This window comes from Pseudorca crassidens, chromosome 3 (genome assembly GCF_039906515.1).
Source record: "Pseudorca crassidens isolate mPseCra1 chromosome 3, mPseCra1.hap1, whole genome shotgun sequence".
In the NCBI taxonomy this organism is placed as follows: Eukaryota; Metazoa; Chordata; class Mammalia; order Artiodactyla; family Delphinidae; genus Pseudorca; species Pseudorca crassidens.
The window spans coordinates 148,736,530-148,763,576 of NC_090298.1; the positions used below are offsets into that span (position 1 = coordinate 148,736,530).

The 27,047-nt window shown below is 50.2% G+C and overlaps 1 protein-coding gene across 4 annotated transcripts in view; it reads right to left on the bottom strand.

The window, feature by feature from the left end:
* Nucleotides 1–27,047, bottom strand: part of WWC1 (WW and C2 domain containing 1) — a 153,089-nt gene that overhangs the window by 5,160 nt on the left and 120,882 nt on the right. For 2 of the 4 annotated variants that reach the window (XM_067732899.1, XM_067732901.1), the window contains exons 12-20: nucleotides 24,736–24,844; nucleotides 24,255–24,335; nucleotides 23,500–23,586; nucleotides 22,096–22,288; nucleotides 16,425–16,577; nucleotides 15,692–15,783; nucleotides 9,050–9,173; nucleotides 7,591–7,755; nucleotides 1,939–2,031 (exon numbers count right to left, since the gene is read on the bottom strand). In XM_067732899.1, coding sequence (XP_067589000.1) covers nucleotides 1,939–2,031; nucleotides 7,591–7,755; nucleotides 9,050–9,173; nucleotides 15,692–15,783; nucleotides 16,425–16,577; nucleotides 22,096–22,288; nucleotides 23,500–23,586; nucleotides 24,255–24,335; nucleotides 24,736–24,844 — 1,097 coding nt within the window. Of the gene's footprint in view, nucleotides 1–1,938; nucleotides 2,032–5,681; nucleotides 6,386–7,590; nucleotides 7,756–9,049; nucleotides 9,174–15,691; nucleotides 15,784–16,424; nucleotides 16,578–22,095; nucleotides 22,289–23,499; nucleotides 23,587–24,254; nucleotides 24,336–24,735; nucleotides 24,845–27,047 lie in introns of those variants that run through there. The other 2 variants (XM_067732900.1, XM_067732902.1) reach the window with 2 other exon arrangements.

A 27,047-nucleotide genomic window follows, 5' to 3' on the forward strand; every position in this document is an offset into this window, starting at 1 on the left:
TCTTACAGTAATAGCATCCTCATCTTCCCTTGGGAATCCACATCTGCCGTAGTCAATCCATCTGTTTCACATGGGGGTGCTTCGGGGATAGGAACGTGACCTGAACCTGGCCAATCAGAATCTCAGTGATTGCCTCAGGGGGGAGCATATTATCCAAGCCCAGGCAGTACCACTCAATTCTGGCACTTTTGCTGAGCTACTGGGAAAGAAGGCAATGTCTTTACACAGAGGCCACTGAGCCAGCAAGATATAAACCTAGAAATGATCATGGTCGTCTTCACCAGCAGATGGGGTAGACCTGTTTAAGAATTAAGCCATCTGGAGAGAGCAGTGCCATGAGAGGGGGACTGAAGCTTGATGACATTGGCTCAGCTCCTGGATCAATCCATGCCTGAAGTCAGTCCAACATCCTAGAGTTTTCCATTAAATGAGCCAATACATTCCCTTTTTCACTTTCAAGCTATATTTGGTGTTGAGTTCTTCAGTTATCTGTATGTAAAAGATCTTGATTAACTATAATCATTAACTCTCCTCCTATCAGAAAACACTAATCATTAAAAAAGTATAAATGACTGTGGGAGATGGAGTTCTAAGATGGCTCCCAAGATTCCTCCCTCCTAACATACAAGCCCTGTGTAATCCCCTCCTCTTCAGCGTGGGTGGGACCTGTGAATATGATGGGCTATCACTCCTATGATTAGGTAACTGCAGGGGGAGCAGGCGGGAGCTTCTGCAGCTGCAGCATCATTTCTCCTGGAGTGGATCCCGGAACACCTGCTCCAGAATCCTCCAAGGAGCTTATTAAAATACGGTTTCCAGGGCCCCACCCCAGCTGCCTGGATGAGACAGTCTGGGAGTGTGGCCTCAGAATCTGCATCATCAACCAGCTCCCAAGGAGACGTGGTGTTCCAGGGACTGCAGCACCAGCCAGCCACAGCAGACGGGGTGGGGCTGGGGTGGGACACGCCTGTCACTTAAGGCCATGTCCACGTTCTCCGGCAGCCAGCGCTCTCTCTTTTCCGGGTGCGCCTCTTCTGCACTGCCTTCTTTCTCCTGCTCTCTCTAGTTCTTTCTGGAGACCTGGGGGGGGGGGCGGAGGGCTGTCAGCAGCAGGCCCACAGGATATGCGGAGCAGCCACCCCTGCGTGGGGCTGTCAGCACGCTCTCCTTTCTCTGCACTTTCTCTTTCGCTTTGCTCCCTCTGCTTCTCTTTCTGACATTCTGGCTCCTGGGTTTCTTCTAGTTCTGCAAGCTCGCCAGAACTGCTGTCGAACCTGCGTTGAAAGGTCAAAGTGGGGAGAGCCACACTGCACCTCCTGCAGCCCTGACTGGTTGGTGAAAGTCCCTGTTGGGAGTTGGGCCACTGTCTAAGACGGCCCCATCCTGACCCCTCAGCCAAGTCTCCGTTAAGGAAAGGCCAGATTGTTCTGCAGGCACAGCTTGTGGCCTCTTCCCTGCACGTTTCCAGCTGGACTGAGAGAAGCCCACGGGGGGCGGGGGGGGGGCGCCCGGCTTCTCCGCCAGCAGGGAGGCCGTCAGGACCTGCCACTGCCCAGTCAGCTAGACGACACACACCGAACAGAATCCTGCCTCAGGCAGGCTCCCATGGGTGGCTGTGATGTCTTGGGTTGATTAGTTCTTAGTGACTCTGATTTCTACCCAAGAAAACAAAGCCCAGTATGCACACTCCTGATCTAACCCTATTGGTCATAATAACGATGTTACAGTGACCCTCTGGCACTTTCCCCAGTGCCTACCCAGGCCTGACAGTTCACCAGCTTCCATTTGCAAGTATCCCCATGCTTGCGAGAGCGACTTTCTTCCAACCAGTGGCTGAGGAGAAACGGTCAGACGTCAGGGGATGTGTGTGCCGGACACATGGCTCGGGGAAACGAGGGAGGGGCAGGTGGACACACAGCTCCGAGGTGATCATCTTACCCGCTTCATCCTGACGCTGCGCCGCTCCAGGGAATTTCGAACAAAAGGTGGCTTCTTGGACAGGGTGGAGCTGTCACTGTCACTTCGGTTCAGCTGCCAGAGAAAAGGCGTGGGAAGCTCATGAAGGTCGAAGTGCATGCGGAAAGCACACTGAGTGTGTACTCCGTGATGCACACCCCTACGTGTCAGCCATGCGATATCTCATGTAACCCTTCCAACAACCCATGGGGGAGGAGACGGAGGGTGAGGGGTTACCGAATTTGCTCAAGGTTGGAGAGCTGGTAGCAGCAGCATGGCAGGGTTGACACCCGACAGTGTGACTCCAGGATCTACTGACCACTTGACCTCCTACGCTCAGGCCTATTTGTATCAACTCTTCCCTGTTGCCCCGAGAGCCGCTTTCATGGCTGAAATGGAGCCCCTGTCAAGACTGACATACACATAAAAAAAGCAGCCCACAGGCAAAGCCTCGGGGACCACATCCCCGGAGAAGACGGGCCAGACACGCTCTGTGAGGGCTGTGCTGAACACAGCTCTCCCCTCCTCAGAACCCTTCAGTCACTTAGTGATATGGACTCTCCCCAGGGGGCTAATGTTCGTCACCCATAGCCAGAGATCAGGGCTATGGTCGAGGCAGATGCTTTTCCACTGACAGTGTGTGTCCCCAGTGGGAGGACCCGAGAGGGAGGTGAGGATGGCAGCACATCCCAGGTTGTGTGAGGCGGGGGCTTCTCTCCGGAGTCGTATTTTCAAGGCAGATGCTTTTCCACTGACAGTGTGTGTCCCCAGTGGGAGGACCGGAGAGGGAGGTGAGGATGGCAGCACATCCCAGGATGTGTGAGGCGGGGGCTCCTCTCCGGAGTCGTATTTTCAAGTCACTGGGATCGCCACAGGCTGATGCTACAGTCCGTTAATTCAGGCAGCTGTCAGCTCACTGCTGCAGGTCTCTTCTGAGAAGCTGTCCACATCGGCATTTTTGCGGTTATTAATAATTATCAGTGATAATGATATTAATAGTCCTGCTACGTTGAAGAAATAGCTACTACACTAGGCAGAGGCTCAACCAGAATGAGAAATAGGCAACAGTAACCATAACAGCCACGTGGACGGAGCCCCTACTATGTGCCATGGGCTTTACTGACAGTTTCATTTAATCTTCAAACAATCCTGAGGGAACGGAGGCCTGGAGACATTAACACACTTTTATAAGTCATGCAGTGAGCATTTCATTCATGTTCAGTGAAATGTTCTGGCAAGCATCCGAACAAGCGTTCAAGGTCCTGTCTGTTTGACTCCAAGGTCATGTCCTCTTCCGGCCCCCAGGATGCATGTAGGACTCGGAGATGAAACAAATATACAGACAGAGGGGTGGACCATCTTGACTGGGGTGGATTCATACAAACAGACGGGCTGGATATCATATCAGAAGGGGGATTTATCCTACATTGTTTCAATCCATAGGTGACACTCACAGAATATGTGTCATACCAACTAGAATATGTGTCAGGACAACTGATGCTTAAGTCGTAGCTGTTTTATTTTTTTTTGTTTTTTTTTTTAATATTTATTTATTTATTTGGTTGCACCAGGTCTTAGCTGCAGCAGGCAGGCTCCTTAGTTGCAGCACGTGGGCTCCGCAGTTGCGGCAGGTGGGCTCCGCAGTTGCGGCTCGCCAGCTCCTTCATGGCGGCACGCAGGCTCCTTACTTGCGGCACGTGTGTGGAATCTAGTTCCTCGATGAGGGATTGAACCCAGGTCCCCTGCATTGGGAGTGCGGACTCTCATCCACTGCGCCACCAGGGAAATCCCGAGTCGTAGTTGTTTATGTGCTAAAGACCATGTGATAAAAAAAAAAGCGATGAAAGCTACATCAAGTCCTTGAATTTAACATTTTCTTAAAGATGTTGTGCCGCGTTTGATCTCAGACATGGTAGAGAATAGCGTTGCCTTTTTGTTCTTTCCATCTGATGGCTAGGGAAATTGAGGAGCAGAGAGGTGAAATAACGGGCAGTCAGAGGGAGCTACAGGGAAATGAGAATTTTGGAAGGACTGTATCCGTCAGGTCAAAGTGAGCCGACCAACACATGTGCCAGCACTGCTGATAAATACATAGGTGTTTAAGACACAGGGGTAGGGGAGAGCTGTGGGGAGTATAATATGCCATCTCTACCCCTCACGGATTTAAAGTCCAGTGGGGTCCCAAGTCCAGGAAACTCACCAGGCCATGCTGAGGACCAAAGAAGAGAGACACCCAGCAGAGGGTACTCGATGTGGAGACGTGTGGCATCAGGCCAGAAGGGATTGCTTGTATTCAGAACGAAGTGCCCTGACTTTCTGCGTATATGAAATGGGATTAATACAACATGCCTTGCAGGGCTGTTTGTGACATTAGATGACACAGGAAAACAGGGATTTGGGGGCGGGGGAGGGGTTGCTAATCTAATTACCATCCTCTTACGACTCTTGGTGGGAGACGAAGCCCACTTTTCACGAATGAAGCAGAAAGTACCAGAGCCTTGCTTTCATGGCCTCCCTTGTAGCTAGAAGCAGGCACGGGACTAGACTCTGACAATGAAGTGCAACTGCTCTGGTCTTGCTAGCTGGACCAATTCTCTGTCACTGTGCCTCTTGGATTTAACCAGGCCATTCTCTTCTGCTCCATGAGCATCCGTGTTTCTTGGTTTCTCAGGGAGAAGCCCTTAGCGGTGGAGGAGTGGCAGCAGCAGCAGTGGTCGGAGCTTCCCTGGCCTCCTGCAGCGGTAGGAGGCTGGCGGAGGAATCAGTGCTGAACCCCAGAGGCAGTGGCACAGCCAGCTGGGACCACGCTCTACAGCAGCACTTGGGCTGTCCTCCCTTGACTGTCTTTGTGGTATGATTCTGGCTGTGGTCTGGCCCGCCTTGCTCCTGCCTGATTGCTGAGGTTGGTTCTACAGCCTTCTGATGAATATGTCAACTACTCAATTTCCTTTCCAAACATTTCTTCCCCGCATCCACTGCCCACAGTCTGTTTCTATTGCTTGCTATTAAGAACCTTGACCAGTACAGGACTTGGGTGCTATAAACCACAGACTGGAAGACAGGGAGTTGGCTGTGTACTGGAGGTAGGATGGGGCACAGGACAGACACCAATATTCCCTGTTGGGAATTTGAGAATGCTCATTCTGTGGGTGCAAACCAGAGGGATACACTGGTTACCTGTTGTATCTCGAGAGACAGACTGCACGCCTATAGAGTTTTAAGGGAAATGATAGCGAAAAAATTCAGGATGTTGTACCATTGGCTACTTCTTGTAGCCTTAAGTAAGAATCTACAAGAAACCGATAAGCTTGGGCTCAAGTGTAGTCAGAAAACAAAGAAGCAAAAATGTATGGCTTTGCTAAGAAAGACCCTTTCTTTTCTTTGTTTTTTTTTTTTTCTTTTTTTGGCCACACCCCATGGCATGTGGGATCTTAGTTCCCTGACCAGGGATTGAACCCACGCCTCCTGCATTGGAAGGCAGGGTCTTAACCACTGGACTGCCGGGGAAGTCCCAGAAAGGTTGTTTCTGCCTGTGGCAGGTGATCCATGCAGACTAGGAATTTTTAAATCTGCAGCCCTGCAGGGTTGGAAACTGGTCCAGATAATAAAATACGGGAAGGGCCCAGCACAGTGCTAGGCACGCTGAAGATGTGTAATAAATGGGACCGGAGCTCTTTGTTATTCAAGGATGCCAATCCTGAAAAAGGCTACCTAAGGCGAATCCATTTACACAGGAGACCAGAGTTTTATTGTAAATATTGGGGGAAAAAAGTTTGAGTTTTTAGCTGGAAAGCAGAAACACTTTTCCGAAGTTACATTTCATATCTTCCATTTGACAAAATTACAACTGCATTCTAAATCCTGATGACAAAGGATGAATCAAACACTCATTTCTTCTGGTGTGATGTTTCCAACAAGTGACATTCTTCACTTTGTGTTTGATTTCCACTGCACGTTCATAAAGTCAGTAATTTTGCCAGAAACAGATTATCCATTATCCTAAGGGCTTTTCTAAGTCCTTCAAGTTATGCACATTTGAAACATGGATTGGATTTTCCTCTTCTTCAGCTGTGTGCTGGCTTAATTGCAGGATTCTTCACTTGTGATTCACGAATTCCCTCAACTTATAATCACATTCAGGGCTTCCCTGGTGGCGCAGTGGTTGAGAGTCTGCCTGCCGATGCAGGGGCCACGGGTTCGTGCCCCGGTCCGGGAAGATCCCACATGCCGCGGAGCGGCTGGGCCCGTGAGCCATGGCCGCTGAGCCTGCGCGTCCAGAGCCTGTGCTCCGCAACGGGAGAGGCCACAGTAGTCACATTCAGTGACTGCAGGAAACCCTGTACCTTTTGCAAGATATGCAGCTAAATTGCAGGTGCTCACATTGTCTTTTCAGATGCTTACAAGCTCAAATATTAGCTAGACACTTGACCTAGATGGAAGAGGTTTACGTTATTTCTGGGAGGTATTACAGGGAATGTTTTGGGGGGACTAATCTGAAAAGTAGCCAGTAAATTAGTGAAGTTGTCATGTTATGAAAAAATTACCTTTCCTACTCAAGCTTATAATTGGAGGCCTTGGATACCGAATATCAGATATTGAACCCCCCATATCCCCTCCCCCTCCCCAATAACAATAGGCAGGTGGGTGGCAGGTTGACGAGGTGGGGCAGGTTCCATGGGCCTTTCCTGTGACAACTTATTGGCACACTAGGGCAGGAAGGTTCTGTGTATGCTTCTGGTTATTGCTCGTTGGTTCTTCATGGTAGGAGGTAAGGAAGGTAGGAGGTAAGGAAGGATGTCGATATGTCATTTGGGCGTCAGGAACAGGGTCTTGGTTCTGTAGCCCCAGCAAGCAGCATGACCCCTCAGACGGGGTAGACTAATTAGATAGCAAGGGGCCAAGCCTACTGCACGGCTTCTAAATCCAGCGGGGCCTGAAAGAGCAGGTCAGCAAGCGAAATAGGTTAAACAGGGCCAGGTGGAGGCCACAGTGAACTTGAAAGTCCTGCCCCTCCACCCCTCCAAGGGCAGTGGCCCTCACCGCTCAGCTCCAGCCAGTTGTGTCTGTGACAGAATGTGTAGCCCACGGGGCCAGACAGTCCCTTTTTTTCCCAAGAGAAACTGGAATTTTATTTGAAACCTCTTCATTTTTTAAAATTTTAAATGGAATTTCCTAAGTTTTCATTGTTAGCAAAAAGTTCAATTAAAAAACCCCCTAAGCCCATGACTAAGTAATAACAGGCCTGTTGCTATTTTGTAACCTCAGGCTGCAGGCTGCAATTGCCCTGGAGGGGGAGGAACTGCCCGCCCATCAGGGATGGTGAGGGTCAGTCTGATCTCAGCAAGGGGTGTGGCAGGGCAGGGTATAAACAAGGAGGAGGGGGGAGTTGGCTGGAATTATAAAACCACTGGCCCTGTATTGGTGATGGAGCCTTTCCCAGGCTTTAGCTAATTCAAATCCTTAAAGCAACCCCATAGGGTCGGTCTGTTCACATTATGAGGAAACAGGCTCCGATGAGGACGCAAGGTGAGCGCGATGGGAACTTGCACCCAGAGCTGTGTGAGAACCGGGGCTCTCGGCTACTGGGAGAGAAGCAGGTGCTCTCGGGGAGAAGAGTGCCACATGGTTGCTTACCCGGCACACGTACTGGCTCTGGGGGCCCGGGGAGAAGGTCTTGGAGCGGATGATGGTGCTCCCTCGAAGAAATGGCCCTGGAGATGGCGCACCCACCCGGCGGTCCTTGGGCCGCACCACCGTGGGAGATGGGGCTGGGGTCTCCGTGTTGGTCTCTTTGTCCACCTGAGGGAGAGGTCACAACTGTGAGGCCACCGGTATCCGCAGAGTCTCGGGCACCCTCCGCAGCTGCTCCCCACCTCTGTCACCTTGCCTCTGGTCCTCAGTCACAGCCAGAGGCTTCCGCGGCCCCAGCCCAGCCGGAACAGCGCCCAAGGCCCCGAGTACCGGCCCCCAGTCCTCCCTGACACCTGTGGGCTGGGGCCAGTGGGAGATGTTCAGTCCCCTAACAAGCTCACGTAAGCAGTAGAGGTACCTCACCCACCGAAGTCCCGGACTTCACACCCTCAAGACCAACCGTATTTTATCAAAGCCGTAGCCAAGGCCTCCACGGCCCTGGCCAAGAACCGAAGATGTTTTCATGGAGTTATGGAGGCAACTAGCAGATCTCGTTATTTAAACTAGGAGATCAGGTTTTCTATTGTCCTTTCACAGTAGTTACCAGCAGAGGTAAAGAAAAACACCCAAATGAAGGGCCTTGATTCACCAAAACAGGGCCTTCATGTGTTTTTGGAAAAGGCACCCCCTTTGGCTGGAGAAACTACGGAAAGACTTCCCCTCGTTGCGGGGCAGTCAGAAGGCAGGCCCAAGTTCTCCTCTCACACCCCCGCTGCACACCGCCCCCAGGGGTCAGGCACCTTTGTGCAGTGCACAACCTCCAGCCCCTCCAGCCCCACGTGCCCGGCTCAGACACAATGGGGCGCTCTACTTCCAGGAGTCCTGCAGGTCAAAGAACATGGAGATCTCTCTGGAGCGTGAAGCCTGTTATATCATGTAACCCTAGTGCAGCAGGGAAGCAGGAGGCGAAGGGAACTTGACTAGAACCTCTTTCCTACTGCACTTTGGGCAGACCCAAATGGAGAAATCCTTTCACTCAAAATCTTAGAACCCACCTGCCAAGTTGGTATTACTGTGTCCATTTTAGAGATGAGAAAACCAAGGCTGGAGAGGGATGAAGTCATCTGCCTAAGGCTACACAGCTAGGAAGGAGCAGAGCTGGCCTTTGAACCCAGACCCACCTGCCTGCAAAGACTGAGGTCTGCCCAGAAAACTGGGAACTGCAGAGGGCAGGAGAGACGAGGGGATGAGTCAACCTCTCCTGGCTTACTGTCACCGAAATGACCCCAATTCCAGGCAGGGACACTCCTACACAACCTTCTGCAGGTCATCCCACTCTGAAGGCCTGTCCCCTGATGCTGGAGCATGAGACTTAGCCCCGAGCCTCTTCTGATTGCCCAGGTTCAAGGACTGAGGGCTATTTCCCCAAGACAGCCCTTCCCATGTCCCCAGCCCTCCCTACCTTTAGCGCTGGGCACTCAACCATATCGTGTGAGGCTTTCTCAGCGAAAACATCCTCTTCCTCTTCCCCCTCTTCCTCCTCCTCAGCTGCTGCCTCGTTCTCGCTGGTCCCCTCCTCGCACCTCCTGTGATGACAAGGAACTTTGGTTACCCACAGCACCCACTTTCATCTGTTCACCTGCCATTTAAGTGCATCCAGGGCAGGGCTTCCAAGCATTTTCAGGATTGAGGACACTTTTTAAAAAAATCAATTTTAGTGAGGTATATTTTACATATAACAAAATGCATTTCGTGTATAGTTTGATGAGTTTTGACCAATGTATTCCCCTGTGTAACCACTACCACACTCAAGATAAAGAGTGTCTGATCACCTCTGATCACCCACCTCTGATCAGCTTTCTGTCACTAAAGATTCAATCTGATTTTTCTTGTGTTTCGTAGAAATGGAATCAGACAGCATATGCTCTTTTGTCTCTGGCTTCATTCTCTCAGCATCATGTTTCTGAGATTCATCCATATTGGTGCACAGTATCAGTAGTTCACTCCTTCTTATTGTTGAGTAATCTTCCATTGGATGGATAGACTATACTTTGTTCATCAGGTGATAAACATTTGGATTGTTTCCATTGCTTAGAAATTATGAATAAAGCTTCTATAGACATTCACCTACAAGTCTGTGTAGAAATAGGATTTCACTCCTCTTGGACGTTGTATTAGTTTGCTAGGGCTGCCATAACACAATACCACAGACTGGGTGGTTTTAACAACAGAAATTTATTTCCCACAGTTCTGGAGGCTTAAAGTCCAAGATCATGGTGTGGGCAGGTTTAGTTTCCTCTGAGGGCTCCTTCTGTGACTTGTAGATGGCCACCTTCATGCTGTGTCCTCATGTGGTCTTCCTTCTGTATGTGTGTCCCTGGTATCTCTCTGTGTGTCCAAATTTCCTCTTCTTATAAGAACAGTCACAGTGGATTAGGGCCCACCCTAACTTTAACAGCCTTGTGTTAACTGAATCAGCTCTTTAAAGACCCTGTCCTCAAAAACAGTCGTTCTCTGGTACTGGGGTCAGAGCTTGAATATCTGAATTTTGGGGAGACACAATTCAGACTATTACAGATATATATATATATATACACCTAGGAGTAGAATTGCTGGATCAGACAGTAAGTATAAGTGATTAAATGTTTTTCCCATGTGGTTATATCATTTTATGTTCCCACAGTAATATTATGAGAATTCTGGCTCCTCACCTCTACTTGGTATTATTAATCTTTAAATTTAGTCATTCAACTGAGTGAGTACTCCTATCTCGTTCTGGTTTAACTTTTCACTTTCCTGTTGAGAATATTTTCCTGCATTTATTGACCATACATATTTTCTTTTGCGAGGTGTCTGTTAGAATTTTCAGCCCGTTTAAAAATTGGGCTGTCTTTTTATTACAGAGTTGTAAGAGTTCATTATATATTCTAGATAGGAATCCTTTGCAAATATTTTCTCCAAGTCTCTGGCTTGCCTTTTCTTCTTCTAAATGGTGTCTTCCAAAGAACAGAAGCCTTTGATTGTGATAAAGTCCAGGTTATCAGTTTTTCTCTTTAATGGTTTGTGCTTTTTATGCTGTACCTAAGAAATCTTTGCAAAGAGTTTCTCTGGTAGTTTCTTTTAAAAGTTTTATAGTTTCAGCTTTTATGTTTAGCTCTATGATCCACTGCAGATTAATTTTTGTCCATGGTACTCAAAATTTATTTTTTTCTATATGGATAGCCAATGGGGTGACTGTACCATTTGCTGAAGAGACTTTATTTTTGGTGATACTCTTCATAATTATCCTTTCTCCTTGGGCTCCAGGGTTGGAAGGAGTTGGTGTGACAAATGGACGGAATTTGTTAATTAGTAATTTATCTCCATTCCCATCTTTACTTTGCAAAGACATACATAACCGCCAGGCTTCTGATCAGCATGAGACAGTATTACCATACTGAGCTGGAGGAATTCCAGCCAAAAGCAGAGAATCTGACACCTAGTTAGCTGGCTCAGTGAGACTGTGGATAAACATAAAATCTCCCTTAGGATTTTCCCAACAGGGAGAACAGATCTTGGCTCTCCATCCCCAGCCCTGCGATGAAAACCTCCCTGGCACTTAGATGGGGACTATCGCTATGGAGGGGCTTCTCCCCACTGGCCTTTTTTTTTTTTTTTAATTTGGTTGCACCGGCTGTTGTGGCAGGTGGGCTCCTTAGTTGCAGCTCAAGGCTCCTTTGTTGCAGCACGTGGGCTCCTTAACTGCGGCTCCAGGGCTCCTGAGTTGTGGCTCGCCGGGTCCTTCGTTGCAGCATGCGGGCTCCTCAGTTGTGGCACGCGAGTGGGATCTAGTTCCCTGAACAGGGATCGAACCCGGGCCCCATGCATTGGGAGCACGGAGTCTCATCCACTGCGCCACCAGGGAAGTCCCCCCCAGCCACCTGGATCTACTCATAAAAGAGCCATTAAACATGAGTGCTCACAGGGAGCACCTTGGTGAGGATCGCGTAGATGCCACATCATTAACCAGCATTGACTGTGGGCTTAATGAACTGCAGGTGCTTCGCGGAGGTCTCACAACCACACTGAAAGACACTCTTGTCTCTGTTTTACAGATTCAAAAGCGGAGGATCAGAGAGTGGGTAGGCCTTGTCCAGCGTCACAGGCCACTCAGGGGTGCAGCCAGGTTTCCAATCCAAGTTTGTTCAGTTCCACGAAGCGCTCAACCACTAGGGAAGTCTCTTCTTTGTGACTAAGAAGCTGATTTAAGTATTTTCCAGGAAGGGGAAAAAAAAAAAAAACCTCAATTGTAAAGAGAAAAACAATTAGTCACATCTTTGCACCCTTTGGAAAAGTGGCCAAAAATCAATAAAAATTTAAAAATATGTATCTGATAATATGAAGTGAGGGTTTGGGAAAAAGGCATATCCCTGTGGGGAGTGTTCATCAGAGCAGCCAATTTATACTCTGAAGTCAATTTAGCAGCATCTGCTAAAACAGAACGTACATATTCTTGATTAAATACTCGTCAATCATATTGTATCAGAGAGGATGTAGCTTGAGGGGTACTCTCGGTCACTGCTGGTGGAGCATTTGCTAGGACAATCTTACTTGAGAATGATTCTGCAGTGCCTGGTGAAATATAAAACACACATGCCCTGGGACTCAGCTAGGCCACTTCTCAACCTCTGTCCTAGACAAACACACACAAGTCCCCAAGGAGGTAAATACAAGGGTTTTCGCTCTAGCATTGTTTGTGATTATATTCTTCTATATTTTCTAATCCTCTAAGAGTTTTGTTTTGCTTGTGGATCTTAAAAAAAGATCGAGTCTTCTGATCATATGCACTAAAGAAACCTAAACAAATAAAAGGAGGGAGTAACAACGGCACCCCTCCTTTGGGCCTTGGGTGCCGAGGGGGAAGGAGAGGAGATGAGAACTGAGGGCCAGTCTCTGGAGCCCTCCACTCCAGAGCTGAGCCGGCACAGCAGAGCTAGTTAACATTCCAGGACCAAAAGAAGCCTCCAGTCTGGGGGGAGGGGGCTGCAGATGGATTTACCCCAGTAGAGCAGCTCTGGGATTCCCAGCCCTCTTTGTAAGTCAGTGTCTGGGGAAGTTTGAATGGCAAGGGGTGGGGAGAGAGGGGGCCACAAAGGGAGAGAGAACAGAAGGTGGTTGCTAGGAGATGGCGTGAAAAGTCTCAACATAAGCTTGGAATTTGGCGGAAACCACTGATCTTGTGCCAGGGTTTTGGAAGACAGGTCCTGGGCCTATTTCCGGCATCAGACCTTTGCAGTGTGCCAGAGAGAAGGAGAGAGAGGGAAGAGGGAGGGAAAAAGACAGGAGAAAGAGAAAGCGGGGGGTGGGGTGGGGTGGTGGGAGGAAGAGAGGAGAGAGAGAAGGAGGTGGGGGGGGAGGGAAAGGAAAGGAAGCGGGGAGACACAGATGGAGTGGGACAAAGAAGGAAAGAGAGAAACTGAGACCATTTAGAGAGAATCCTAAAACGTACGAACGTACAAAAATTCAGGAACCTTGTCCTATTCTTTATCACATGGAGGAAGAGAAGCCCAGCCTGTGGGCCAAATCCAGCCCCCACTGCCTGTTTTTGGACAGTGCAAGGTCCAAGCTGTGAATGGTTTTTATATTTTTAAATGGCTGAAAAAAAAAAAATTGAAAAGAGAGTGAAATTTCATGGTGTGTGCAAATGATGTGAAATTCAAATTTCAGTGTCTGTAAATGAAGCTTCAGTGACAGAATCACGGTGGCTGGTGTAGGTACCATCTATGGCTGCTTTCACACTATGACGGCAGAGTTGAATGGATATAACAGAGTCCGTATGGCCCACGAAGCAGACATTTTCTATCTGGCCCTTTCCAGAAAACACCTGCTCACCCCTGGAGTAAAAGATACTGAGGAAAGGCTTCGTGTGAGACCAAACATATAATCTAGGGCTGTAACAGAAGAGTCACTGAGTGCTTCCTGTGAGTAAGGGTCTGTGTTAAGTGCTCAGCATGCGTAATTTTTTGAGGCTACAAAATTCCCCAGGTGTAGTGGCTATTTCTTAAATCTATATTTCACAGATAGGGAAACCAGGGTTAGAGCCTGGTTCTCAGCCCAGGCTTCACCTTAGAATTACCCAGGAAGTTTCTAAACTTACTGATGCTCAGGCCTCACCCAGCCCTAGAATCTACCACAGGGAGTTGGCTGAGTGAGACTCCAAATTCACATCTGTCTGCATTCAGAGCACATGCACTTAAGTACAACTACACACACTTCCTCCAGATGGCAAGGTTCCTAGGCTGTGCTCATTTCCAGCTGGTAGTTATCCGTGTTGCTCCTCGAGTTACTGCTAAGAATCTCTGCTGTTTCTTGCGTGTCTGCTACGAGCTTTGCGCTTTCACTTCATCAGTGGCTTTTCCTTCAGTCCCTTCTGATAACTCCACACAGTCGGTGTGATGTTCCCACTTTTCAGCTGAGGATCAGACAAGGTCAGAAGGGCTTGCCTAAGAGCGGGTGCTCTTGAGGGGGAGGGCAGGGACTAAGCATGTGTGGGCTTCCGGAGAGCCAGTGACCCTCTGCTTCTCGATTTGGGCACTGGATTCACGGGTAGCTTTGTTTCCGAGAATTCACTGAGCTGTACACTTAAGTCAACCTTTCTGTATGTACATTATGTTGCAATACAAAGATTAAAAACGCTTTGCCGGGGCTTCCCTGGTGGTGCAGTGGTTGAGAGTCCGCCTGCCGATGCAGGGGACACGGGTTCGTGCCCCGGTCTGGGAAGATCCCACATGCCGCAGAGCGGCTGGGCCCGTGAGCCATGGCCGCTGAGCCTGCGCGTCCGGAGCCTGTTGCTCCTCAACAGGAGAGGCCACAACAGTGAGAGGCCCTCGTACCACAAAACAAACAAACAAACAAAAACAATGCTTTGCCTAAGGTTACACAAAAAATGATGAAGCTAGGATTTGAACCCTAGTCTACATCACTGTTTCCTAAAGTGTGTCATAAGACCCTTCTGTGGGTAAACAAGGGACTAAAGAACACTGATCACACAGTGAGAAAGCTGTGTCCTGTTCACTTCTCCTTCAGACCTGTTTACATCAAGGAGAAAGTCTCTCTTGGGCAGTAGCATGTCTTTTACATTGCTGAAACACTGACTGACCTTCCTTTTTAACAACGGGAGAGGAGACCTTAGTCTTAGAACCTTGGCAAGCAATATACCCAGCTAGACTTGAATACTCTTGTTGTATTTTCATTACGCTTAATCTTCCACAGTTACCTTCTGAGGCAGACTTGGCTCATGGCCTACTCAATATCCGTTCCTACTTTCTTCCTTAGTAACAGAATCCTGAATTTTGTGCCAACTAAGAGACCTCATTTCCCAGTCTCCCTTGCAGTTAGGTAGGCCAAGTAGCTAAGCTTGGCCAATGAGAAGCAAGTAGAACTTGCTGGGTGGGACTTTCAGGAATGCTCCTTGGTTACAAGGCACGCAGGAAGACTCTGTTGTCTCTCCTCTTTCCTGATGCCTGCCTGATGGCTGGTGACTCCGCAGCCATTCTGTGCTTAGCAGCCTTGATGATGGAGGTCACACATAAGGCCAGCAAAGCAGAATGAGAGAAAGAGCCTGGGTTCCCAGTAACATCATGGGGCTGGCAGATGCACCCTGGAATGCCTTTTCCCAGTCTTCTTTTTAAGTAACAAAGAAGTAAACTTCTATCTTGTTTAAGCCCATTATTTCTGCTCTCTGTTTCTAGCAGTCAACTGCAATTCCTTACTGAGGAATCTTCAATTTATGACAAATTATACTTATTTCCACTTCTAGTAATATAAAGCTTCCTAAGAATTTTTTTTTTTAACAAAAATAAATGTAAGTTCATCAAGACAAACTCTAATATTAGATGTGAACTAGCATGAGTAATTCCTGGAACACAAAATGACAAACTGGGAAGGGATTTTGGGAACTACTGTATCAGACTATATACTGCCTTTTTGCCTATAGAGAACCCACGGGGAGAGAGGTTCTCCGTTTCCACAGAGGAACACTTCTGTTGGTTGCCCTGGTATTTGGGGATCTCATCCTTGGGCCCAGGTCCAAGCCAGGTCAGTTCCCAGGGACACCCTCACTTACCAGCTGTCTTCCAGGGTCTGTGCACTGCTCCTTCCCTCCTGCCTCTTCTCCAGCTCCACGGCTGTCTGTTCCAGCAAAGCAGACACGGCATCCTGCAGAGACAAAGGCTGATGGGTCCATCTGTACACCATGGGCATAGCCCCACCCGGCAGGAATCAGAGTGTGTCACCCTCCCAGTGAACGGAGGGTAAAACTGAAGACCAGAGTGGGTAAGCGTCTTGCTGTAGAGTCACACAAATTGGAAATACAGTCCTCAGTTCTTCTAACTGGCAGTTCTCTGGAGAATAACCTCTGCATGTACAGACAGTTTGGAAGACAGCCAAGTTTAGTGTTTGCATGAGACGGAATTATAGGTCTCCGGCTGTAAGGAGAGCATGGTGTAGTCAGGGAGACCATCCCATAAACCATCAATAACAAAACAATCTGGGAAGGACTATGAGAGAGATAAGTACTGGATGTTTGAGAACAGAGGCATGGTGGCAAAGCTAGCTTGGGGGCTGTATTCAGGGAAGGCTTCCTAGAGGAAGAGTCTTCATACTGAATGAAGTATGTCTATGGTGAGGAAGCCTGTGTGACTTGAGGAAATTATTTAATGTCTCTGAGACTCAGTTTCTTCTAATAATTACTCCACCTCTGATGTCCAGCCATCTCCAATTCAGGGAGAGGCTTTTCCTTCCATCTAGCCAGGTGCCGCATGTGCAGGAGAAGGGTGCAAAGCTGTGGCCCAGCTCACCGTGCTTTCAGGTCCTGGCATGGGGGCCATGGCTCCCACTGGTTTGGGCTCCCTGCTCTGTTTCTTCAAGTATTTGTAGCTCAGGAGGTTGTACCAGCGAGTCGACCTCTCCCCGGACCGGCAGACCTCAGCCAGGCTGATCTGGGCGCCTCCCTGTGGAGAATGGGAAAAAAATCACAACCAGGGGGTGACAAGGTACTCTGGGGGCAGTATGAAAAACACCACTCCAGGTGAGACAGAAGCTTCCTGGGAGGAAGAAATGGCTAGGTGCTGATCATTTTCCAATAACTCACTTGTTCACTAACTTATTCTTTCATTGAGTTGTATGGGTTCTTTAAATATTTATCAGATACATGATTTGCAAATATTTTCTCCCATTCAGTAGGTTGCCTTTTCATTTTGTTGATGATGTCCTTTGCTGTGCAGAAGCTTTTGTTTGAGGTAGTTCCACTTGTTGATTTTTGCTTTTGGTGTCAGAGTCAGAAGACATCATGACCAGGACTGATGTCAAGGAAAACAACTCAAAGCTCCAGAAACAGGGGACTGGAGGCATAAACTGTAATATATCTAGAGGGTGGAATATTACACAGCTATGTACAAAAAAATAAGGAAGATCCCTAGGTAGTGATGTAGAGAGTTCTCCAGGCTACATTAATTCCAACAAGATAACAGTCAATTTTAGGCCGGCTCATAGGCATGAATGGTCTACCTCAGTAAACTGGACGCACTCTGATGGCATTTATGTATTTGTTCATTCGTTTATTCAACACACACCCATTTTCCAAGGAGCCTCTGTGTGCCAGGCACTGTTCTGGGTGTTGTGGATATGGAAGGATTTAAGGCAGAGAAAAATCCCTGCCCTCATGAGCTTCTATTCCAGTCTGGGGGAATCAGATAATCAATAAGTAACTTCTATATTGTGTCTCATAGAGTCTAAGATGCCATCGATTATGAAGTGTATTATTATTTCATGTACCACTAAGAGAGAAAACCAGTTGCCAATTAGACTATGACCTGCCATCTAGTATACACTGCATCTTGATTTCACAGGTGATAAAATGTGAAAATGACATGTACCCTAATACCTACGATATAGAGGAATATGAGGTGATGTAAAGTGCCGCAGAGAAAATAATACAGGGAAAGTGGAGAGGAGGGGGTAAGAGAGTGGAGGGGGCAATGTGATTTTAAATAGGGTGGAAGGAAGTCGTCACATAGAAGGTGACCTTCGGGTTAAGATCAGAATGAGGGGAGGGAGTGAGATTTGCCCATCAATACCCGGGAGAAGGGAATTCTGGTTAGAGGAAAGCAGTGCGAAGCGCTGGGGAAGGGGGCGTGCGGGTGTATTCAAGGGGTAAAAGGAGGCTGGAAGAAGAGTCTTGGGGATAAAATCCAAGAGATGACAAGGAGCAGACCCTGGAGGGCCTGGGGGGCCAGGCAAAGGCCCAGGTGTTGACTCTGGGTGGAGACAGACACCATCCTAAGGCTTCAAGTAGAGGAGTGGCATGCGGTCATCTGCAATTTAACAGGATGCCCCTGGCTACCGTGTTGAAAGGAGACGAAGGGCAGCAAGAATAGAAACAGGGGGATCCAGTGGGGTATTCTGCAACCATTGGGCGAGAGGTGGTAGTAGGTCAGGAGCACGGAGAGAAGTGGTTGGAATCTGGGGATCTCCTGAAGGCAGACCTTCCAGGAGGTCCTGAAGGATTGGAGGTGGGGTATGAGAGGAAGAATGGGGTCCAGGATGACCCTGATGTCTGGCTTGGGCAGTGGAAGAATGGGGTTGCCTTCAGCTGAGACAGTGAAGACACGGGAGGAAAGATCAGGGGCGTGCTTGTGGACACAGCACTGGTGATGGCTACTGGACATGCAAGAGGAGATGTGGATTCCGGCAGCGGACATACAACGCCGAGAAGAGTGGAAAGGCCCAGGAGGGCGCCATCACATGGGATGGTGTTCGAAGCCAGGGGATAGGACGAGATCACTGAAGCAGTGCACGCCAAGTAGAAAAGGGGAGAGGAGCAAGGCCTGAGCTCTGCGGCCTTCAAACAGAGAGAGGTCAGGGAAATGAGTAAGAATCTGCAAAGGAGACACACAGAGAAGGCCAGTGATGGGGGAAGAAGGCCAGGAGAGCGAGCGGTCTGGGAAGCCAAGTCAGGGCAAAGGATGCTGAGGAAGATGGAGTGAGCAATTGTGCCAAAGGCTGTAGGCAGGCCAAGAGGGAAAAGGATGGAGAGCCGGCCACCGGATTTAGCCACAAGGAGGTCCCTGATGAGCACATTTCTGGTGGAACGATGAGGGCAAAAGCCCACGTGGACTGAGATACAGAGAGAACACATACACCTCTTTTACGCGTTGCTAGAGAGCAAAGGAAAAAAATAATGTAGTAACGGGAGGAAGAAATGGGGTTAAAAAAATTTTTTTTAAAGCAGGGGAGAAATAACAGTATGTTGGCATACTCACAGGCCAGATCCAGTGAGGAGGGAAAACTGGAGACACAGGAGAGAGCAAAAGAGTAACGGTTGGCGTGATGCCCTTGAGAGAGGATGGCCCTAGATGGGAGTGGGGAGGGCGCATCCTCAGCTCCGGGAAGAACAGCAGAGCCCACGAGGACAGGTAGATGCGGCGTGGCAGCTGTGGGGTTCCTTCTACTCTTCCAGAACTGGGTGTGAAGGGAGGGCCTCAGTGGAGGGAGAGTAAGGGCAAGGAGAGAGGAGAGGATAAGAATTTGTCACTGAGACAAGCAAGACAGTAAGTGGTCCAGGTAGACACAGTATAAACGCTGGGCAGCAAGAGGGCTCACGGGAGGTTCGTGACCACGATTTTAAAATGGTACTGCAGGGCGGTGGTGTGTGCGTTTTGCTCCAATTGCACAGGTGGAGAGGAGGGGAGGGTTCACTTTGATGGGGCTGGGTTTTTGCCAAGTGGGGATGGCAAAGTGAGAAAGGGGCAAGGGGGCGGTTGTGATGAGACATGGGATATGAGTGGGGCCTGGGCAGAGGGCTGTCTTTACAGAACGTGCACAGTCAGGGCCTGAGTAACCAGGATCCGGCTGGAAAGCCTGTGACTCCTGCGATGCCACCCTAAAGCATTTGGTGGAACTGTTGCCCACGATATTGGGGAAGGCAGTATTCATCCAAACCCATAATCCAGTAGGATAGTGTGATGATGACACGTCAAGATGCTGGAATCCTTGTTCAAATCCAGACTTCTCTACCTACTCGCTGGATGATCTGAGCCAGTTAATTAGCCTTTCTGGGCCTTGATCCCTTATTTGTCAGATGGAGATAATCCTAATATTGCTTCCCAGGGCTGTCGTGAGGATTAAATGAGATACTGCACACAAAGTTCTTAGCCCAGTACTAGACACGCAGACACTACTCAGGATGGGTACTATTGTCCTTGCCCGGCTGGTTAAATGGCTCAAAACAGACCAGGGATTCCACAAACCCAGCAGTGCGGGGAGACTGTGCTTGGGAGCCTATGGCCCTTCCTCCTCTTGTCTCACTTCCTTTCCTCCTCCAGCCACCAATACACAACAGCCTAACACTCACGTCCCCACGGGACACGGGAACAGAGGCTTCCCGTTGGCCGTGGACGGAGACAAGCCACGGCGGGATGAGCGCTTTGGCTGCTGCCATGGCAACCAGCAATGGCCAGACATCAATTAGGAAGGAGGAATAAAAGGCATCCAATTAGGAGAAGAAAAAGGATTGAGTCTCTTCTCATTTAGGAATGCTCGGGGCTAAGGAAACGCTTCACTGGAGGAGCCTGGATTGTTTATTCATTTTTATTTTAAAAATTCTATCCTTGGGGCTTCCCTAGTGGCACAGAGGTTAAGAATCTGCCTGCCAGTGCAGGGGGCATGGGTTTGAGCCCTGGTCCGGGAAGATCCCACATGCTGTGGAGCAACTAAGCCCGTGCAGCACCACTACTGAGCCTGCGCTCTAGAGCCCGCGAGCCACAACTACTGAGCCTGCGCGCCACAACTACTGAAGCCCGCGCGCCCAGAGCCCGTGCTCTGCAAAAAGAGAAGCCACCGCAATGAGAAGCCCGTGCAACACAACGAAGCGTAGCCCCCGCTCACTGCAACTGGAGAAAGCCCGCGTGCAGCAACAAAGACCCAACTCAGCCAAAAATAAATAAATAAAATAAATAAATAATAAATAAATAAAAATTCTATCCTTTTTTTTTTGCGGTACGCGGGCCTCTCACTGTTGTGGCCTCTCCCGTTGCAGAGCACAGGCTCCAGACACGCAGGCTCAGCGGCCATGGCTCACAGGCCCAGCCGCTCCGCAACATGTGGGATCTTCCCGGACCGGGGCACGAACCCGTGTCCCCTGCATCGGCAGGCGGACTCTCAACCACTGCGCCACCAGGGAAGCCCTATCCTTTTATATATATACACACGTGTGTGTGTGTCTGTATCTATCTATCTATCTAGGTAGATATATATATATATATACACACACATGTATGTGTGTCTGTATCTATCTATCTATCTAGGTATATATATATATATATATATATACACACACATATATATATATGCGCTTTTTTTTGGCTGCACTGTGCAGCTTGTGGGTTTTCTCAGTTCCCCAACCAGGGATTGAACCCAGGCCACGCAGTGAAAGTCTGGAATCCTAACCACTGGCCACCAGGGAACTCCCTGGAGCCTGGATCTGGAAAAGCTTTCCGCTCCATCCTTCAGCAGCACCCACCCTGCCTGCCAAACCCTGCAGTCACCATCCCACCTGGGGGCTCCAGGGAGCACTGTGCTGGCACACAGAAAACATCCAGGGTCTGACATGGGTGGACCTGCCTGGGTTCTAACTCTGTTCCTGCCACTTCCTGACTGTGTGACCTTGGGAAAATTCTTTGTGCCTCGGTTTCCTCACTGGTGTAACAGTTACCTATTTTACAAGATGGTAGTGAGGATCAACAGAGATAATACACGTAAGGAGCTTAGCTCAGAGCCCAGCATATAAATTGCATCCAGTTGACACAAGCTATTGCATCACTGTGAGCAGTAACAACAACATACACGGCAATGACGCTGTTATGAACCCTAGCCAAGCAGGAAAGGGATGGGAACTGATTTCCCGTGAGACCTAGCGTGTGCAGACACTTTGCTTTACATCCTTGCTCCGGGGACCAGCAGTACTGGCATCACCGGGGAGCTTGACAGAAATGCAGAATCTTGCTGACTGCCCACCCAGACTTGCTGAATCAGAATCTGCATTTTAACCAGAGCCACAGGTAACCTGCGTGCACATGAAAGTTCGAGAGGCACTGCTTTAGTGCTTCATTTAACCCTCAGAGAACCACCTGTGAGGTAGCCAGTGTGAGCTGGTTTTACAGATAAGGAGGCAGACAGAATTAAAGAGTCTTAGGCCACACAGTGGGGAAGGCTGGTGACTCAGCCTCAGGCACAAGGGATGTGGCGCTGCAATCCCACGGCAGAAAAAGGAGCTCCCCGCTCCCCCTTCCCCTGCTCTCAATAAGTCTGGGAACAACGCCGTTCATCTGTGGAAGAGCCCCTGCCTACAACCCAAGAAAGGTTGGGCTGATAGCAGAAGCTGTGTTTCTCCAAGCCTTCTTCCTGAAGTGCAAGATGGACCAATTCCCAGAAGGACAGAAGGCTGCACAGATAGACAGACACAGTCCTCACCAGGCACGCCTCCAGATGGCTCCTGTCGGTGGCGCAGACATCGACTCTTAAGGTCTTCTGGTGAAGGGCTGGGTAGGACATGGACACCCAGAACACCTCGTTGAACACCAGGGTGTCCGAGGTGTCCAGAGGCCGGGTCCGGAACAGGCAGGTGGTACTCTCGGAGCAGGGAAGGATAGCCACGCGAATGTTCCTAGAGGGACAGAACACAGGAGAGCCTGGGTCAGGTCAGCCCGGCTCTGGGGCTCAGGTGTTAGGCTAAACGGCTGCTGCAAATCCCCATGGAAACAACAGCGGACAAGAGTTTGTAATTTCTCCAGTAGTTATGCAGTTATTCATGAGGGATGCATAGGGGCCCCAAGGACAATGTGCTCCTTTTCCTTCTACTGAATCCCCCAATCATGAGACCCTCAAAGCTTGTGGAGCCTGAGGCCAACGGTGTGCAAACTGTTGTGAACAGAAGGATCTGAGCGGCTGCTTGTTAACACTGAGGAATACTCACACAACCGCTGGTAGGAGGGCAAAATGCCACAACTCGGGCGGCAGGGAAGGTGACCATCCTAACGAAAGTACATATGCATTCACCCTTTGACCCAGACAGCTGGCTTCTAGGCACAGATACTGCTGCACAAGTACCAGTGAGTTACACAGAAGGTTATTCATCCCGGCCCTGTTTGTAACAGCGAAGACTGCACACAAGTCCAGCGTCCAGTCAATCTTGTCTTCCTTCTGTTTTGCCTGTTTTCCGGCCCGCTTTCCTCCTTCCCACGTGTCACACCCCAGACGCTGGCTGGGTGCAGGCCACAGAAATATAAGCTCCTGCTGCTGCCCTCAAGGCCTATGGTCTAGCAAAGGAGGAACATGTAGGCAGACGGGCTCAATGAATCATAAACCCGGTCTGCACAGGACCGAGCTGGGAGGCAGACAACGCAGGTCTTTGCTGTATCATCAACTGTAAGGTAACACCCATCACTACCTGCCAAGAGAAGCACAGTGATGGGAGCCGGCTCTTCAGAAAGGCGGGCCCGGCTCCTTCTGCGTGGAATACTCGAGCTTAGAGCAGATGAAAGAGGCCGCGACTTGCCTCTTCATCAGGCTTCAAGTTTACAAGGGCGGAGGTTTGCTCGCCACCCCCTCCCTAGTGCTGGCACCTGGTGGGGGCTCGGGACGCGTATGCGGAAGGTCTGAAGCTGTCTGGGGCGCTCCTCTTCAGAGTGAGCGTGTTTGCTGCCCTGCCTGCATCCACGTTCACGGCACTGACACCGTGCATCACGGTCGTGGGCACTAAATACCCACAGAGGTTTACGAGGCCTGTTGTTGGAGCAGAACAGAGCAGGAGAGCGTCCCCTGGGATGGGCGCAGAGCGGGAGAGGATAACATACAGCCCGTCAGCTACACACTCACACTTTCCGGTCTTGCTGCGGCGACAGAGCAGAGAGGTTGCTCAGCTGGATGATTAATATTGCAAACTGCTTATTCTTCTCATCGTACCTGAAATGAAAAGGGGGCACACGGAGCACCTGTTAGCAACGCATTTCTCTCCCTCTCCCTTAATAATCACAGACGCGGCTGCTGGCTGCTCTGGGGACTGCGGTGAGCTGGGAAGCACAGGCCCAGTGTTTGCTGCCATGCAGGGATGCAGGTCCAGAGCTGTCGGTCTGAATTTTTAAAGAGAAGCCAGAGGTTGTAGAAAACGTCCTGACATTTAAACACCGGCAGTTAATTCCTAGTTTAAAAAATATTGGGGCCAACCTGCATCAAGAGAAAACAATAGAGCTGGGCTGCAGCCCCCAGGGGTTGACTTCGGTCCAGGTGAGATGATAAGACCAAAGCCGTGGCAACAACGACCAAACAGACCAAAAGGCAGGAGGTCTCGGTCCCTGCCTGGCTCTGCCACCGGCCAGCTCAGTGAATCCGGGCAAGTTACAAGGTCTTCAATCCTTGTTTATTCTCTTGTGTGAAATGGGGAACTGGGAGGCATGGAAAGAGACCCCCCCCCACTCCACCCCCTTTAGTTAGGAGCCCACAGCTGCCAGCAGGCCCCGCTGGTTCTGCCTGCCTCGCTGGGCAGCTGTGAGGGTAAATGCTGCAGACGCTGCAGGCCAGGAAGAGACCCCGCACAGACCACGCCCCTCTGCCCCGCCCTCCCTGCCACTTACTTCAGGGCGATCTGAACCCGGGTTGCACCCACTACTTCTGACTCGTCACTGTCAAAAGCAGCGGCTTCTGAGGCACCCAGTCTGGAAAGCAACACAGGAAAGAAAGAGAGTCAGGCTTCCCTGTAGTGACCAGGGGCCAAAGTCATTTTCCAGAGACAGGGTTCTCTCTGGGAGGGAGAAGCTGGGTCCTCAAGGAGGAAGGTTTGGGTCTGCTCAGCCTCCCTGTGGACCCTGCCTGCCCACAACTACTCCGGATCCCTCTCTTGAAGCAGCAGCTGCGCTTTCTCTAATACTTGCTCCTCTAGCCATACACCCTTAATGGCAATTGCGGAACTAGCAGTCTCCCAAACGTGAAGTCTCTCCAGCCCCGGGAGGAGAAGCAGTCTGCTTCTTCAGCACCACCCTCCTGGGGGGTCCCTCCCACACACCTGAGGAGGCCCGGGCCTTGCATACTCAGAGTTCCCAAGACTCAGGGACCCACCTCTGCACGGAAGCCTCATACACACCACTGTCCCCGGCCACGGATTCATCCGACACCGCAGCTGAGACACAGGCCACTTTCAGGTCGCACCCCTGAGCCTTATTCGCAGCTGGGAGAAGAGAGGAAAAAAGGAAGGATGGCAAGGCGGGGTTTAGACATCAGGATACTGTCATCACAATACATCTTTTGATCCCCTCACTGTCCTAACATGGTCCCGCCAAAATCCAGCCACCTCTGAACCTGACAGCAAGGTTCTGCCTTTTTTTGCGGTGAAGGAAAGGGTAGCATGTGATTCTGTGTTTAACGTCTCAGACTCTAGAGCCAGAACACCTGGGTTCAAATCACAGTTCTGCCACACACTGCTTCATGACACTGGGACACTGATTTACTCCCTCTCAGCCCTGCATTCCTCATCTGTAAAATGGGGATAATAATACCTGCCTTGCAGGGCTGTTGGGAAGACTGGATGTGATGATAAAGGGAAGTCCTTAGTACAGAGACTGGTGCAGGGGAAGTGCTCTAGAAAAGTCAGTACCATCATCCTTAGCTACTACGACTATCACTCCCATCACTACAGCGATGTCTTCTAGATCGATCCCTGGGGCACACACCTGGGGCAAAATAACAGCCCCCGGACCCCCTTGGGAGGGGCAAGAGGAGGAGGAAGGGAAGGACGTAAGTACTGGCTGTCCTACTCGCCTATCCCATTCCATTCCTAACTCAGCCCATCTCCCCTGCCCTCGACAGAGGCCCTCAGAAGTCTCTACCCGGGGCTCAGGCCCAAGCATTCAGCACACACTGCACATTCCTTCCTGCCCCAAGTAATGGGCGCTGACGGTGTGCCAGGTCCACTGCAAAGTTCAGAGCTACTAAGGTGAATAGGACAGCTCCTGACCTCCGCGCAGCAGGGGAAGGACAGATTCAGGGGCTTCAACCTCACGGCCAGCACTTCCCTGTGTGCCAGGCACATGGGCGGGGGGTGGGCAGACTGGAGAAGGGGCTGGGGATGGGGATGGGGATGGGGATGGTGACAGCCTGGGAGAAGCCAAGGGGCCATGTGGGCGTGGCTTTCCCAGCCTGTGTCCCACGTCTGCTGCTGCAGCCCTAGAGACCTCCTGCCTTCGGATCCACCCCTCTCCACCCTCCACTAAACCACTTAAGGAGATTAATTTGTCTGCTGACTGAACAGTGGCACTAATCGCATAACCTGCTTAGTGTCTGGGCTCAGCCCGGCATCATCTGGCAGCGGGGAACGCTTCTGGAGGTGGCATGAAGAAACGCCGACCTGAGACGCGAGCGGGCTCTGGCCCCCAAGCTGCACGAACGTCGTGGCGGGAGGCAGGGGGATGGGGGTCGCTCCCTGCACTCGGTTGGGGTCCCAGCATCCCCGAGCCAGCTTATCGCAGCCTTTAGACAGGGAGCGCCGGGAACGCTTCTTGAGCCCTGTTAGGGGTACCACCTGCACACCCCTCCTCTCCAGGGAACAATTTTCTGCAGCTTGCCACCGGCTGCAGTAGGAAGCCTGTTTTTATTTTTGTTTGAGGGCACTCAGCAAGACTCCCTTCCCGGTGAGGGAGCCCCAGGGATCTCTCAGCTCCTCTTCTAAGGAAGCGGCTGGCATGCACCCAGCAGAGCCTTTAATTAACTGGGAAACCTCATCGTTTCCCCCTTGCTCCCACTGGCCCTTGCACACGAAGGAACTGATAGCTCCGGGTGCAGCGGCAGCCCTCCCACACATTCCTGGAGGTGACGGCTGAAGTGGGTTGAGCTTCTAGCTGGCCTCACGGGAGCCAGGACCAGGAGCCCTTTGCCGACAGAGCTGGCACGTGGCTCATTGTGGGTTCTGGGCAGGTGGTCCTAGAGCCAGTCCTGACTCTACCGCTTCACAGCAGTGACAATGACCTTGGACAAGTCACTTAACCTTGCCGAGTCTCATTCCTTTCAGTCTGTAAGAGGAAGATAATAATAGCCCCCACCTCATAGTGGTGTTGTGAGGCTTATGTGAGTAAGTACGCCTAACGGTGCCTGTTATCTTGCACACCTGAACTTGATAAATCACCCTGCTCAGTCCTGACCTTCATACCATAGGCATGATGGCATCAGCAAGCACCAGGAGTGTCTTAGGAATGAATACACAGAGCTGCCTCATGTCCTAAGGGGAGCACGATGATAAAGAGATTGGGCTCTGGGGGTCAGAAACACCCAGATTCCAATCCCTGCTTCCCCACCTGCTGGGGAAGCACCTCTCTGAACCTCTGTTTCCTCCTCTGTGAAATGGGTATAATGGAAGTAACCTATTTCATCATATAAAG